This window comes from Crocodylus siamensis, chromosome 10, assembly GCF_052110815.1.
Source record: "Crocodylus siamensis isolate JL-2025a chromosome 10, ASM5211081v1, whole genome shotgun sequence".
Taxonomy (NCBI): domain Eukaryota; kingdom Metazoa; phylum Chordata; order Crocodylia; family Crocodylidae; genus Crocodylus; species Crocodylus siamensis.
In genome coordinates this window covers 58174093-58190965 of record NC_143404.1, presented here as the reverse complement: position 1 = coordinate 58190965, position 16873 = coordinate 58174093, and the positions used below count along the sequence as shown (strand labels likewise).

At 41.0% G+C, this 16873-nt stretch overlaps 1 protein-coding gene and 1 long non-coding RNA gene across 10 annotated transcripts in view; one reads left to right on the top strand and one right to left on the bottom strand.

The window, feature by feature from the left end:
- Positions 1-16873, top strand: part of LOC149856652 (uncharacterized) — a 175917-nt gene that overhangs the window by 75464 nt on the left and 83580 nt on the right. The window lies entirely within an intron of this gene.
- EYA2 (EYA transcriptional coactivator and phosphatase 2) overlaps positions 1-16873 on the bottom strand; it is a 147096-nt gene that overhangs the window by 69119 nt on the left and 61104 nt on the right. For 6 of the 9 annotated variants that reach the window (XM_090064130.1, XM_090064136.1, XM_090064129.1 and 3 more), the window contains exons 2-5: positions 16317-16435; positions 13676-13724; positions 12892-13034; positions 7815-7931 (exon numbers count right to left, since the gene is read on the bottom strand). In XM_090064130.1, the coding sequence (XP_089920256.1) occupies positions 7815-7931; positions 12892-13034; positions 13676-13724; positions 16317-16425 (418 nt within the window). In that variant the 5' untranslated portion in view covers positions 16426-16435. Of the gene's footprint in view, positions 1-7814; positions 7932-12891; positions 13035-13675; positions 13725-16316; positions 16436-16873 lie in introns of those variants that run through there. The other 3 variants (XM_090064137.1, XM_090064134.1, XM_090064135.1) reach the window with 3 other exon arrangements.

The window sequence follows — 16873 nt, the reverse complement described above, 5'->3', positions numbered from 1 at the left end:
GGGACCACAGGAAATGAGAACAACTAAAGAGCAAAAAGAGAAATAGTAAGAGGATAGACATGAGATGACATGTAACATTTGCTAATATAACTGCAAGCATCACATGTCAGAGTTACTACTGGCCTGCCATTACATATTGACTGCCTGGTGGCTGCAGCAGGAGCAGATCTAGGGGGATGTCCTGATGCCCTTACACTCACTCCCCTTTGATTGCTCCTTCTGCTCAAGGTGGGACGCCTGGCCCCAATTCCTGAGTTAGGAGAGGCAGTTGGGAGAGCCTGCCACAGCAGTATGGGGTATGTAACAAAGTACATAAAAGAAGCAGGCAAAGGATTTTTTTAAATGTATTTTCATGGAAAATGTATCTTTTCTGTCCACTTACTATCTAGAGCCAAATGAGAAATTGTTAAAAGACAAAAGGGTGTTTTTTTTTGTTAAACTTGCAAGCTCTTCTCCTTTATTGAACAGCACTAACACAGTGATTTTCAATTTTTTTTGGCCTCATGACCCTTTACCTGCAAAACATTGCTGTCTGTATTCCCTACTCCCAACGTGTTTCTGAACATTCATTCCTTAGGAAGAGCATCAAAACCAATGTAACTGCTCAGCACTGCCACTGCCCACCATACACTGACCTATCAGAAGCTCCACTGCCATTAAAATGTAGGCACATATCCCTCAGCATAGCACCACATACCCCAGTTTGAAACCCACTGCACTAACATATAGAGCAAGGAAATATGCATGTAGTATTTATTTGGAGTAATCCCCTCTGCTGGACTTAATTAAACCCTTTTACTAACAAAACATCGAGGGCAAGATTCTTCTCCTGGCAGGTTAAGAGTATAAATACATACCCTAATTTGCATATGTCCTGACCACAGTTGCAGGCAAATCAGATAACTGGGTAAGCAGATGCATGGAGTTAGTGATTTCCTCACTTATTTACCCAGTGTCTGTATGTGCTGTTTTAGATTGTACACTCTTTAAGACAACTGATGCATTTAATCTTGGTGCTTCCTACCATTTTGCTCACGCTAAAAATAAAAGGTAATGGGCAAATCCCTCTTTCTTCCCCCAAGAGAACTGAAAATCTGGCCCTAGAAGCAGTGTGGTAAAATGACATAATATCCTTCTCCTATCACCTAGTTTTCTTTCTGGGGATCACTGTTGGAGTTGTGTGCTTACATGGAGGTTCAGCGAAAAACATGGCATAGGCCTGAACCAGCATTTCCTACACACCCCAACTTCTTAATTAGCCCCTTCAATTACTGAATATTAAGGCACGTTACCTTGCAGGTTCCAAAGAGTCTAACACAAGCTGTTCCCTCCTCTTTCCATTAAAACATTAACTTGGAGGTGACTAACACCCACAAATTGGTCACATAACTAATCTCCTATCTTCTGTTTTCCTAACCATGATCTTGAATTTGTTTCATGGCAAAAAGCATTCTATTTTTAGAAATATAGTTGCTGGATGCAAATGTATATGCTCCTTACACTTTCAGAACAAGTAAATAAGGTTGTAGGCTGCAGCCATCTCATTATCAGATAGATCAAAAACTAAAATACCTGCTTCATCATCACAGTGCAATTAAGTAATTTCAGTTTAAAATCTCCTGTATATATTATGCCATAAATCTGTGTGATATGAAAACAGTCCACCATATCTCCTATATTTTACATGTGTGCATGTGTGTAACATTTCATCACACTTTAGCATACGGGGGTTTGTTCTACTTTAGTCTTATGTTCATGTTGGGGTAGAGCCTGCCTTGTTTTCATGCGTTTTTGTGCATCTCTCTCTGTCTACAAAATAGCATTCTTTTTATTTTTCACATATGCATAATTTAGCAGCTAAAATTAATTTTTACTCTTCTTACCCCATGAGATACCATAGTAGGGTGCCTTGTGAGTTGAATTTTATTATAGCTGAAGAATCAGAAAGAAAATTAACTTTGAGTTAAAAGGTACAAAGCCAAATTCTGTCCAGACATGTCTGAGAAGCCTGTGTCTTCAATGAGGTTGTACATGTGTTGAAAAAGGACAGAATTTAGCATCTAGATTATTTACTGGTTACAAAAAGTCTGTACTAAAATGGGGACAATGCAAATACTTATTTTACTTTGCAGCAATTGCAAATCTGTCCTCAAGAGAACAATTTTTCTTATAAATTAAATACAAAATAACCCAACCTGGGGAACTGGGAGCACCCTTTCCTGCTGGTTCTGGTGCACATATCACTGTCTTTAAAGATCTTTCTTTTTTGAAATGATGTAATAAATATTTTGTCCTTGCTGTGAGGTTAAGAGCTTGACTTTTAAAGTCCCCCTGAGGTTTGGCTTTATGAAAAAAAAATTGTGCTTTCAGCTGTTTTAGCCCATCATCCTGAGTCACTTTGTGGGCTCAGCAGCAGGGTGACCAACCACACTGATCTGAACTAGGCAAAGGCCCAATAAGATCCTGCACACAGGCTGAGCGTGGAAAGTCACTTGCTAATCTCCCCCTCCCACCAGGTGCATTAGCGTGGGAAAGCTTGGAGCGCACATTCCTCAGTAGCAATCAGGGCAGGAAGGCTCAGAGCATCCCATGCAAACCTTTCACCAGCACTCAGGAAAGGTAAATAAACTTTAGACACAGGGAGCTGGCTAAACCTCTTGTGCTCCTGAACAACTAGACAGACAGGGGAGGAATATTTGTTTACCACAGGAAATGGCATATTTATTCCTGACCAGTTTTCCCTCTGACCAGCACCTACCACGTACAGAAACAATCTTTTTGTAGTAGGGACTTCAAGCCCACCTGAAACGGTCCAGCTGGAGACACCAGTAAGACAGCTACATGTCACTAAAGAGATGCCCACACAGCACAACAGTTTAGTGTCCTGTAGATGTACCCAAGCTAGCATGGGGAGTAGATTAAGTAATGTCTCATCAGTAAAGTGGTCTGCCTAGGTTTCTGTACTCCACTCCTCACCAGACCTAATTAACAGGTGAAACACTGCATTAATAGACTGCAGTTCCTGGTACCTGAGCTGTCTGCACGTAGCACTGTCCTGTGCCTCCAAGGCGTTCCTGTAATGACCGTTTTAAGCAATTCTGTGCATACGTGCAAGCAAACACGCATCCATGCAGTTCTTTCCAGTCCCTTTTGGGTAAAATAGAAACTATTTGAATGTTTCAGAGGTTTTTGACATGTACTGCAAAGTGACAGTGTATATATTCGGCTTGCATACATCTCTTGATTGCACGGGGAGGGACCGTCTTTAGAAACTGGGTTACAAGCGACTCAAGAGTTTACCTTTTAAAATAACTGTTTTCTGTTGGGGTTTTTTTGTTTTTTGTTTTTTTTAAAGATAACACAAAGCATATGTGCAGACTCTCTAAAAGTTCTGTATAAACAAAAAACAGGCAGGAATATACCAGCCTTACAAGCCACACATGGAAAATGCCTGTACTTTGTCAGTGGAAATTTTACAGTCATTATTAGCATTAAATCTCATTGTAGCTAATTGGGACACAGTACAGCTGCAACTGCTGTAAGGCGACATCAGGCCCAGCATTTCCTGATACAGTCAAGGCTGCTCAAAGCCAGTGACGTCTACAGCTGATGCTAAGAGCAAATGATTGTTTCTCCCGTGATACAAAGAAAGAAGGCTCTTAATACTGTACAGTGAGAATTGTTCTGCAGCCCATCATGACTGGGATACAGAAAGTACAATGTGGAAGCAAACTTGAAAAGTGTGATAGTGATAGGAAGGAAGAAGCCTTTTGATTTCAGGAGCGAAAACAGACAATTTAATTAGCAGTTTGCACTACATTACAGGCACAGTTAAGGATCTCATCCAGAATTCACAGAAGTCATTGGGAATTTTTCTGTTGACTGCAATGGGTTCTGGATCAGATCACGACTGAGGCTGATGACTGCAGTAAACAAATTACTCAACACTGCTTTATGTCTTACTAATACTGTCTTACCAGTGATGACAGAGTCATCAATTTCTGCTGACCCATGCACTCCTAAAGGTATAGTATCACTCTACTGTGAGAACTGGCTCGGGCTTGGCATATGAGGTTTGAGCCTAGGGTCACCTTTCTTGCCCCATATCCCCGAGTTGCTTCTTTAATTACATTTGTAAACCCTTTAGTTACTGGTTATGCATGTAATTAGGGTTTGGTTTTTTGGAAGCTGAAACAAAAAATAAAACAAGCCAGAGAACGAGATAGTCCCTTTTCCCATTCATGGATGGGTAGGAAAACAACTCCCTGCTGCCTCCTCTCCCTGCAGTGTGTGGGTAATTTGAATGTAAATACAAAGAGACATTTAGCTTACAGGTTAAAACAAAATTTTGGAAGACAGGAGACCTGGGCTTTCTTTCCTCTTTACTGCTAATCCATTGTGTGACCTTGGGCAAGTCACTTATTCTTTCATGGTTTCATTTTTCAAACACTTTGAGAGTTTCTGACAGAAGGACAAGGTAAATGCATTACTATTCTTTGCATTTGTTTTCCCTCGCTCACTTGCATCCTGGAAGGATTTGTTCAGACCCTCTGACTGCTTGACCTTTCCCTTCAGTAAGTCAGTCTGAGTCCTGGCCTTCAGAGACTTGCCGAGCCTAAGGGAATGTCTATACTGCAGTCAAAGATGTGACAGCAGCTTATGTAAACATACCTGAGCTTGTGCTAAATTAGCTAGCTTGCCTAAGAGCTCCTGCAGAACTGAACTCAGCACAGGCTGCAAAACCCAGACAGGAAGCTGAGTAATATTTGGGTGACAAACCTGCAGTATTTTCCATGCTGTTGCAGCTACACTGTTATTGTTCTCCATGCTAGCTAGTTTTGAACTAGCTCAGTCGTGTCTACAGAAGTTGCACTCATTGCAATCTAGAAATACCTAAGAAACATTAGAAATATTTTGCCTATAGATCACAAGCCCCCTTAACATTGATCCCTTCATGTTCAAATGGATTCATTAATTCACAGCTCTTCAGTTCAGATAGAAAAAAAATCAATTTAAACTGCATCTGTGCTAAAGCCTAATGAAAGATACAGTTCCAGTGGAACCGTCATACAGTAACCAAAACAGGATATCACCACGGCATGTGAAAATGAAATTCTACTCTCTCTAGCTAGTTGATGACTTTATGGACAAAAATGAAACTATTGTTTTCTTTCCTCCCTTCTGCTGCCACTGCATTACATCTAGCGATCACTTCCTGCACGTTTACTGGGCAGGTACGCTTAAATCCAGTTGTGCAGAATTGCTTGTGAACCCAAACTTTAGTGGAGATTCCCCTCCTCCCTTTTTTTTCTTCCTGAGATAGTGTTGACAGTGACAGCAAATTCCCCATCCTCCATGTAGCGATTCAAGCAAATACTAGACCAGTGAGGGGCCAGCCTTTTTGGCAGGCGTGCCACAAATTAAGTCCCCTGAACGCCACTTCAATTCCCTTCCTTTGCCAATCTGCCACTCTGCTTTCTGCTCTCTGCCCCATCTGCCCCTCTGCTGCCCATAGGCACCAACTTTGTTTTTTGCTGGTTAGTGCTTTAAAAAATATAATAATAATAATAATAATAATAATAATAATAAAATGGCATGTTCCTTTTAACTCAGCAAGTTTCTGCACCAAGTCCCACTCACGCTCAGGAGAGGCGGCACATTGTTTTTACCCGCAGCATCTGTAAACAGGCACTTTAGTGGGACTTTTTTGGCACTTTCATGGTTGAATCAGCTTAGCTAAAGCACTAAAAAGCCCCGCTAAAGCACCCTGTCTTCACAGAACTGCAGAGCTGGGTCCTGCTGCTTCTGGTAAAATGTGTTTTTTTTTTTGTTGGGTTTTTTTTTTTTTTTTTTTAACATCTGCAAGCTCTGTAAGTGCTGAGCACCCACTCATTTGTGGTATCACAGCCAACCTTGGGGAAAATGGTGCCCCCCATTGCCTCCTCCCTGCCAAGTCAGTGGTGCTGCTGCAGGCAGAGGCAGGCAGGCAGCGGTGTGGGGTGCAGTGCGGCAGGGGGGTGAGCAGCACAGTGTGCTATGCAGGCGGGTGGGTAGGCAGTGCTGCTGCCACTCACACTAGCTGGCTCAGAGCTCTTCCTAAGCAGCACCTGGAGGCAGGGATCAGCCAGGGCAGGGGGAAAGTGCTGCTGTGAGTTTGGGCTGTTCACACATGTGGCATGTGCATATGTGTGCGGTGCCCCCATAATCACGACACTCTGTGCGGTCGCCCACCCCTAAGGCTGGCTCTATGTGGCATGAATGCCGCAGGTTGGCCACACCTGTACTAGATAATCCACTAATGTCAGGGACTGTAACTCAACAGCATGAAGCAGACATTAGCTATACAGCAGCAGGAAAGATGAAGGAAGTTTAAGCACCGCCAAGTCAATTTTTTGATCGATAAAAACATGCTGAGCTCCTTCCTTTCCATCTCATATCCTTGTTGTGACAAGGTATTTAGCAGAATTTGCAGATTTTTTGGAATCTGACAGGACCCCACTGTGAGTATCTCACATACTGCTATGGCCTCGAACTTGCAACCTCTGGGCTGTCATCCATGAGCCTTAAGCACCCAAGCCCCCCATGCAGAGTTGAGCCAAATTTGGGGCTATACAGTATAAAATGAAATTCCAAATTTTAATTTCCTTTGTTCTTTCACAATCAGATTTAAAGCCAATAAGCAAGCAGCAGCGTTATCAACTTTTGTGCTATCCTACTTTTTTCAGGAAGCCCCTGCTTCTGGACTAAGACCATTAAAAAAAGGAGAGATTATTATTTTAAATGAAGTTTCTGGCCCACAGGAGTGGGGACCAACCTTTGAAAATGTAACAGAAAATTCACACAAAAGGCAGCTAACTCCCCATTTGTTGATGTTTTTCTAAATCTCATATTTTCCAAGCGAATTTGGGATTCAGTCATGATTTTTGAATGCTCAAGGTCAGCAATACTGAAAATGCTCCCCCCACAGCATATTTCAAAATGCTAAATTACAAAGATATTCCCAGTCTCACTGCATCAGCTTGCAGTTATTTAATGTGCTGGGATTCCAGTACTTGGTGCATTGTGGGAGACAGACCACTAGTGCTTTGGGATCAGGCAGACAGGTGCGTAACAAGCGGGGTGAGCGCTCCGGGTATCCTGCAAGAGTAGGGGGTAGGGGGGAAGTGCACTGGAGAGGTGGAGGGCACAGGAGCTTTACTTATGCCAGGACCTCAAAAATAGCCCTCAGCTGCTGCTACTACAGCATACGTAGTCTGCCCACCTCACAAAAGGCAGATATTGTATGTGAGATACTGGATGTATCTTCACTGAAAAAACCCCCCAAAACAGTATTTTTCCATTGTTATAGCCTAATGCACTGTGAAATTTTAGTAAAGACAAGGCATTGTAGTGCCAACAAGATACAGCTTGTCCAACACAACCTCAGGTCAAGTTACAGATACACAGAAGTAAAAACTACCTGCGTCTCACCTCCACTGAGATTTAATACTAAGATACCACCTCATGAAAGAAATTGCCTTATTGCAGTGAAGACATAATCTATGTACAGTAATGCTGGAATGATGCTAGGACACACTGTGACTGAGCCTTGCAGCTTAATAAAGAACCATCTCTCTCCTGACAAAAAAATTAGATTACATATAATACCAACCTCCCCCACCCTCAGCAGTCCTAACAGCACATTCCCGGCAGCAGGTCTGTGCTACCCCATTTTTCTTTATACGTTCAACACAGAAAACCTGATTTCACTGCCTGGTACTTGAAGCTGCCGGCCTTGTCAGACTATGCATTGCAAGAAAGCCAGCCATACTGACCATGCATCTGGTAGGTGTACGGTGCTTGTCCCGGTGTTGCTGTGCTGAAGCTGGATCCGTAGCTAAGGAACCCACTCTGTCCTGGAGAATGGCTCAGACTATCTTCTGTTTTAATGCCTTTGGAGGATATAACAGGAACCAAAAGCATGATGTTAGTGTTCCTCTTGATCTCAACATATATTGGTATAGAAAAAGGTTTCCAAGGTTAAGACATTTTAGCTAGACTTGAAGGGGATGGAACTATGGCTTTTTAATATAAAAGTTCTATTAAAATTGGATACTATTAACAAACAGATCCAATTTTCTGCAGCCATTTTTAATATTCTCCAGTATTAGCCAGATATCTTCCTTAAATCATATACAATCTATGTGTTCTTCAAGAGTTGCCTGTGCCAACTGTGTTAACATCCATTCTGGGATTGTTGCAGCTGTTGTAGTTACGTAAGACAGTGTTTCCTCACAGAACAGATAACTAAGTTTTTAAGACGAGAAAACGAGTAACGCACTTTCCAGAAAGAATTTTTAGATGCACATTTAATATTAAAAGTTAATTGAACTAATGGATTGGATTTGTAAACGGTTCAAGCAATTCTCAGATGATAGTAATTAATTACCAACATGTCAATAATAATGATACTTTCTCAGATAAATCATTAGCATAACTGTGTGGCAGGACATTGGGATGGCTGCCCCATGTGGGCAGTTGGGGACTTCCAGTTGTCCCTGACCCCACGTGGCTGCAGGAGATGCCAGTTCCTACCCCCTCACCCCCCTCTCTATCAGCACCCATGATAGTTGCCCCTGTCTCCCCAGCCTAGTTACACTATTGAGGTGAACATCGGTGAGTTTTGCTTTAGTTACAGTTGCATTTTTAATTAGCTGCAGTTGGAACGTGCAATGTCTGTTAGCCGGTTATGGTCAAAGATGATCAGCTAGGTGCGAGCAGCAGATGTTCATGTACAGTTCATAAAGCACCAGGCAAATCCCACATAAACAAAGATCTTCTTGATACCAAAATCAAGACTTGAAGCTCACGCTGAATCAGAGGGGGACGGGTACTAGCTGATTTACACACTGCAGGACAGAACCTTCATCAGTTGTGAAAATACTTAATATTTTATGCCTGGAGCTGCTGAGAACATGCAGCTGTATTTTTAAAACAAATAGCTGAAAGGTGCATCTCATTATAAACCCTTTGGGTGTAATCTCTACCTGTTTGCGTGTATATTTGCACAAAACAAAAAACTTGGCCACAAAACATGCCCTGAGCATCACGGCTAAACAAAGAGCCTGTTGATGGTATGTCCTGAGATTTCCAAGCTGTCCGGGTTGCTGCCATTTTTCTGCATATTTAGGCAAACAATCCAGTCAAATAAAATTCATACAGCTTCAAACAATCATATTTGTGACTCTTGCTCTCTAGCTTGGCAGTACCTCCATCCTGAGAAAGCAAAAGTCTGCACTCTCTCAGACTAGGTAGTGTAAGTTTTACTGACTAGCTTTTTTCTGGACAACGTTGTTTATTTTACTTTTCATCTCTTCCCATTTATACGAAAAGAATTTGTTTTAGATGAAATCCACACAGTTTATATGCAGGTTACCAGTGGGGGTATCAACAACCTATGGTAAAATCCAGTATATCTATCTGGATGATTAGTGAATGCGTGTTGCTGTAAGCACCAGGCTTTATCAGTGGTAGTGGAGCCTGGTTGTTAAGGGATTTTGCGGGTGTGTGCGAAGAGAAGCTGTTTTTCATAACATCACATTTGTTTTTCAATTACATCAGTACCATGCATGTGAACGCTCAACCTATTACAGCTCCAACCACAATTAATCTTCAGTGACTGGGCCTTTCTGGAAGTCTAAAAATTGTTGTCAGACAGTGAAATAACTTAGCACCAAATTAATTTCCACACAATGCTCTGTTTTGTCTAGAAACTGGCCTAGTTTTATTTTTGTGTCCAGAAACAATACTGCTTCATTGTTCTTGGTAGTCAGCCAGGTGGGATTTTTCATATACAGTATCATATATATTATAGAGGGTAGGGGTGGAGGGAGAAAAACCACTGTTCAGTGATGGTAGTAGGTAATCTGCAGGATTTATAAGCAGCAAGTGGGTCTGACATGTGTGCACCCTAAAGACACTAGCCAGTAGCAAATGGCCATATTTTCACCTGCTCTAACAGGGACAACTGTTCAGAGTTTGCCTTGGAAACCACCCAGCTGATACAAGCACGAATGTAATTCCAGAAAACCAACTCAAAACATTCCTCATATCGCCTTAATATACACTAGCTTTACTAACCCTGTTACCCAGGCCTTTCCCAGGTTACTAGATGGAATTTTCCCTTTATAAAACTGTTGTCGATGGCTGTATAAAAGGTTCTCGTTTCCTCTGCTGTATGCTTGGAAGTGATATTGTATTTACAAGGTAAACAAGGTCTCAGGAGCACAAGGCCCTCAAAACAGACTGTACAATTGGGTAGGGAAGAGAGGGGAGGAAAACAAAGAAACACCACCACAGTATTTTTAGCTAATAGTGAAGAACTCAAAAAAGTTCACAGTGCCCACTGCAGATCAGCACCTAGACGTTTGCTGTTCACAATATCTAAGCCATAGCTACAGAACGGGAACCTCTTTGATTTTCAAAATGGGGGAAGTCATTTCCTGGAAGGCTCTCTCTTTACCTTAGGTACTTCCACCTGTACCTAAGGTAACTATTTTTGTACGAAAAAATAGCCTCAGCAACCCATCTCATTTTTTCTGTAGCTTTAGTTCTAATTTTTTCCAGTCTGAAGCACCTTCCCTGAACTTTAGTTCTTTGGGCACCCCATCATTTTGTCTGCCTCATGAGGCCTACTCTGTGTACATGAACATGGCAAGAATGAATACGACACAATTCGTATTGGCCGACAATGCAAGGTCACGGTTGGCAGGGCTAACTGCACTTTGTCGTGCATCCACAGGTGCATCTCAAGCAGGGCTAAAGAGGGGATTCTCCCCCTCTACGCGACACTGGTCAGGCCACAGCTGGAGTACTGCATCCTGTTCTGTGCGCCGCACTTCAGGAGGTATGTGGACAGCATTGAGGGGGTCCAGAGGAGGGCCACCCGCATGATCCAGGGACAACAGGGCAGACCCTACAACGAGAGACTGCGGGACCTGAACCTGTTCAGCCTCCACAAGAGAAGGCTGAGGGGGACCTGGTGACTGTCTATAAACTCACTAGGGGGGACCAGAAGGGTTTGGGAGAGACCTTGTTTCCCCTAGTGCCCCTGGCATAACAAGGGATAACAGCCACAAGTTGTTGGAGAGTAGGTTTAGATTAGACATCCGTAAGAACTACTTCACTGTCAGGGTGGCTAGGATCTGGAACCAACTTCCAAGGGAAGTGGTGCTGGCTCCTACCCTGGGGGTCTTTAAGAGGAGGCTTGATGCCTACCTGGCTGGAGTCATTTGAGCCCAGTTTTTTCTCCTGCCCAGGCAGGGGGTTGGACTTGAAGATCTACAAGGTCCCTTCCGACCCAACTTCTATAATTCTATGAATTACAGTAGCACAGAGATCTGAAGTTTCTGCAGTGTGACTAACGGTAAACAAGCCCAACACCTTCCAAATATACCATTCATGGTATCAATATACATAGGGTGAAGCCTAAGTCCGCTACATTTCACATACACACAGCAAACAGAAGTGATCTCTTTTGCTGTTGAAAACGGTAAGACAGAGGCACAGAAAACATGCTTTTCCATTATATTCACTATGTCTGAAAGCATTTGTTATATTACTAATAATCCATTTCAAATATCTATTATCTCTCATCACAAAGTATTTCATAGCATCCACTACTAGTATGCCACTAATATGGCAAAGCGATTCCTAGTCCTAGTGTATCTATTACATACTCACTGTCTTGCAAAAAGGGACATATATGTTTAGATTATCAGACAAAATAAATCAGCATTCTAGCTCAGTGGAGCTACGACAGTGTGCACCAACTGAGGTCTTTAATGGTCATAAGCAGTCAGAGCCTTCTCTCAACTGTGATTATTGCAAAAACATAGCATTTTCTAGCACTACACTTCAACACTGGCTCTATCCCAGTCACTGAAAAATTCACCAGCTACAGATTTCTGTAATGCTACTTTCATTACAGGTGGGGGTTTTTAGGATGTCTCTGCTAAAGTCCCAAGCTTATTTAGCTCATAAGATAATCAAAGCCTATGTTAGTACAGTTATCCTCGAGTTGAGGGATGAAACAGAGGAAAGTCTGCAGAAGGATCCCATAACATTGAGTAAATGGACAACAAAAGGACAGATGAGGTTGGTAAGCATGGAGTAATGTATGTGGGAAAGAATAAGCCAAGATGCACAAACACAACAATGGGCTCTATATTAGCTGTTACTTCTTAAGAAAGAGATCTTGGAATTATTGTGGATAGTTCTCTGAAAAAAATTAGCTCAGTATTTAGTAAGCAGCCATAAAGGCAAATAGAACATTAGGAACAATTAAAAAGGGAATTGAAAACAATACATTTCTTTATGCCATTAAATCAATTGTACGCTTACACCAAGTGTTGCATGCAGTTCTGGTCCCTCCACCCCAAAAAGGATACAGTAGGGCTAGAAAATACACAGAGAAGGGCAACAAGGATGGTCTGGGGCATGGAGAGTCTTCCATAAGTGCAGAGATTAAATTGGCTAAAACTTTCCAGCTTTCCAGAGGAAAATAACTTGGGGGTGGGTAAGAGAGGTTGAGAAACTTAATAAAAGTTTTGGAGAAAGTAAATAGAGATTTACTATTTACCATCTCTCGCTGTACTCAAACTAGGGTATATACAGGGGTATTACTAGGAAACAGGTTTAAAACTAATAAATGCAAGCTGTTAAAAGCCTTTTTAAAGCTTTGGACACATGAGATTTTCTCCAAGTGGAAAAAACCAAAACACCTTACCGACAGAATTGAAGAACTTCTGATTGGAAGGTTGGGCACTTTCTTTTTTCAGTAAGAAAGCTGAAACCATTTTCTAGAGAAAGCAGGGGTTCTTAAAGAAAAAGTAACCAAGTCAGTGTACTCACTGTAGGAGGGTATTCCATAAGGTTGTCCTGGAGGAGGATATGCAGTATAAGCAGCAGCTTGCTGGATTCCTGCACTATATTGGGTCTGTCCGTATGCCGCCATTGCTGGGAAAGTTGGGACTGTCACTATATGGGGATAATGTCTATTTGAAACAAGAAAAGAGAAGATCTAAGGCAATGGTTACTGCATGCAGCTCTTTAGAGAAACCTCATTAATTTAATGGTAAAAACATACAGAAACGTGAATAGAATGACTGCACATGGTGCTATGCGGGATATTTTGGGAACACAGTATTTGCCACACAGACCATTTTTTCTAGTTCTTGAGATACCAGTATGCAAGAGGGCACAGATCCATCCTAATGCACAGGGAGGAATATGGCATAGGACTCCATGAAATATTTGTCATGATTTTAAAAGCTCAAATCTTATTTTCAGTTTTTTTGCATACACAAAATAAAAATGCAATTTCACAGCAAAACCTGCAAAGTATCATTTTACTTTATAATCACCCCTAAATAAACCTATGTGCAAAATGAAAGAATTTTTATTCCTTGGGATAGAAATGATGATACCCAGGCTATTCATCTCTCTTCAACTTGCTTTCTAAGTGGATTAAGAACGCGTTAGAGAAGGCTGAGTCTTGCAGCATGTGGAAGGACTGAAGGAGTATGTATGTCCTTCAGAGTTTAAGCTGGCAGGAGCCCCTACTGAATTATTTTTCAGCAAAACAAGGTTTATAACCTACTGTACTTGAATTCCCTTAAACATCAGACACACTCACTTTGTGGAGTACAGATGGAGAGGACACTGTGGTATTGCTTCACTGTTGCCTGAAAAACAAAATTAAAGTGTCTCTTGTTTTCAGTAATATTCTGTTCTGTAGCCAAATCGTTCTGATCACTGTAGGATACAGAAATTGATGCAGCAAGTAGGGAAAATTATTTTTTACTGAAATCCCCAAAAAGTTGCAGAAGATTAGCAATGGTGAGAGACGACTTTCATTTAAGAAAATTAGTTAGAATTAGGAAGAAATAATTAAGAAAAAATTTACCCAAGAGGTTATTAGTCAATTGACTAATCTACTAGGTTTTTCTTTATTTGGTTCCTTATCCATATCTAGGCAAGAGCACCAATTCTTAAGTCATGAGCAGTCCCAGTGGCTTCATTATTACTATTGACTGCTCTATGATCAACTTCTGTAGCTGCTGAAGTAACGCTAAAACCCACCACTTTTGCCTACTACATTCTTTTTGTGCCCCCGTGGTTTGGTCTTTTGGTTTCTTTAAATGCATTATACATTTAGACATAAAGAATATTGGTTGAGAAGGGAGCTTGGAAAGTTATCTAATCTATTCCTCTGCCCTAAGGTAGGTTCAACTATACTAAAAATGCATCAAGACAGGATATACAAGTTTGCATCGCTCTTCATACTGAATTTTGTAATCCAATTATCTAACACATTGTCATTTTAGTAATTACAACCTTAACAAATGACAGAAGATCAGTAACACAAGTGAAGAGTCTGCTTTTCCTGCACCATATACTTACTTCCAGCAAAACCAATAAAATCCTTTTTAGAGGAGAATTTAGCTAATTAAACTAAGACTAAAAACATAATTTGTTAGATTAACCTGCAAATTGCCTGCTGCTAGGGCACGTATTCACAGCATTCCCTGATGCCATCTTGTGTATTAGACAAAATACCTCTATAAATAGCATCCAGCACAATGAATCCCACATCCTAAGTAGGATTCTTAGGTGCTATAACAATACATACAATACAACAACTAACCATCACTATTAACAATAGAGTGTCAGGCCAGACACACTTACTATTTTACTGATATCGGCGAGGCCACCCACCATGCCAAACTAACTGCCTGCTGTCCTAACACAACAGGGAGAACATACCTAAATACATAATGGTAATTATACCATCTAATGTGTTTACACAGTGCTGCCCGTCACTTCAGGCAGGGGCACCCCAGGACTTCCAATGCTTGTATTACTGTGTGAGCTGTTATGCAGGTTTTATAAATGTCATCCAACAAGTGAGAAAGAATAGAGTATGCCTACAGTGCTGGCCCACAAACCAGGCAGAAGGCACCTGCAGTGCCTCCCGATGTCTGCAAATTCTGCCCAATGTCTGCCACCTGACATGTTACACAGAAACCACCTGCAGTGCTATCCAACATGTCAGCAAGGACATACCCGCAATGCTGCAAAAGGATTAGCCTCATTAAAATGTCATCTAAAATTATACTTCAGCAGTTTGTAAATTGGTGAATGAAGCATTCATCAATATAAAATCTTTCAATATTCAATGTCACTTGCACACCAGTGTGCAAGTGACACAGAATAGTCAATACAGCTTCCTCCTGTAATGGCTGTTATTTATACAGGACCTTCATAACACTTTGCAGACTTATGAGAAGGAAGTTGACAAATATACTGGCTTTAGTTCTAATCCTTTCTGTAAACATATTCATTTAAAAGCTGTTTCCTTTAGATTGTGATCCTTCCCATGAATGTTATGAATTAGTTGTCAGATTATATGTGGTCTAATCACACTGGATTTCTAAAGTCTTAAAAAATATGCATACAAAACATCTTCTGCGGCTTTTAAAACCCTGCAAATAAAGGGTTAAGTATACTAGTTAAATATAATAGTGCCTTTTGCTAACTCTCCTCCAGCAGGAAGGCTGACAGATCCCAACCGCAGCAAACAATAGCTGGAATTGTACTAGCAAGAACTAGTTCAGCTGCATCATTTGCCAATAATTTTTTTAACAGATTTAACATTCTTCTGTTTCCTTCACTTGCACAGTATGATTGGGGGTGGGTGGGAGGGAAGAGCAGATAAATTTCTATCAGAGCATCAACTGCCGAAAGAATTTGTCCTTGGTACCTGCCAAATACAAAACGTCAGACCACAGATCAGGGAGACTAACTGTTCAGAAATGATAGCAATGATCTCAGTGTGACAAACAGCAACTGCTTTGGTAAAATGTTTTGTATCTGCATTGTTAGGAAAGGCTGACCCTGATTTTGCCTTTGCTTCCCCCCCGCCCCCGGTCTAGTCCTCCAAACAGCAATATTACTAGAACTAGGAGTTCAAATTAATGCTACTCTAGGGATTATTGGAATCCAAACCAAGACTGCCAATCCTGACCAAAACTACATGTTTATACACACAATATTGTGTGGCATATGTCATTGCTATTTACATACAAATCGCTGCTGATCTAATGACATGAGATAACTGGAGTTGCTACAGAAATATAAAATAAAAATTTGAACTGCTTGTTGCATCAAAGGACTAATTCTCACCTATGCAGGCCTCATCCCTGGCTAGTTCTTTTTGTTATATACATGCTGTATGCTAAAGTTAAATAAATCATAAGCAAGAAGAGGCAGCCTACCTTCTATGTCATCTGGAGCCGTGGCATAAATGTTAGAAAGGTTAAGCTTCAGTCTGTCGGGGCACTCTCTATTTACAGTCAGGCTGGGTGATATCACTAGATCTAGCATTTCCTTATACCTGAAGGAAAACAAAGGAAAATATAATTTATTCATTAATTATGCATGCTTACTAATGATTCCATTTTTCCCTAAGAGTATAAATATTAAAGATGATTACCTAAACCCAGGCTTCATATAAATTCTACATAATAATTCACTAAAGTTTTCATCCAAGGGAAATGCCAAATTAAAATTAAGTACTACTTCCCTTAGAGATTACACCCATTGGATTAATGTTTTTCTCTCTTCCTGGATTTTGCTACTGGAAAATTAAGTTTCTGTATTTTTTAAATACCATCTGAACAAGCATTATATTTAAGTACTACCACCACCCTATGATGTGTGCAGTGGTTTCCACTAAGGCTATGGGAATAGGGATTAAAAGGCTGAAATTCAAGATGAGGGCACTTAACAGCATTATCCAACCTTAAGCGATAACAAGAAGAAAGTTATTACT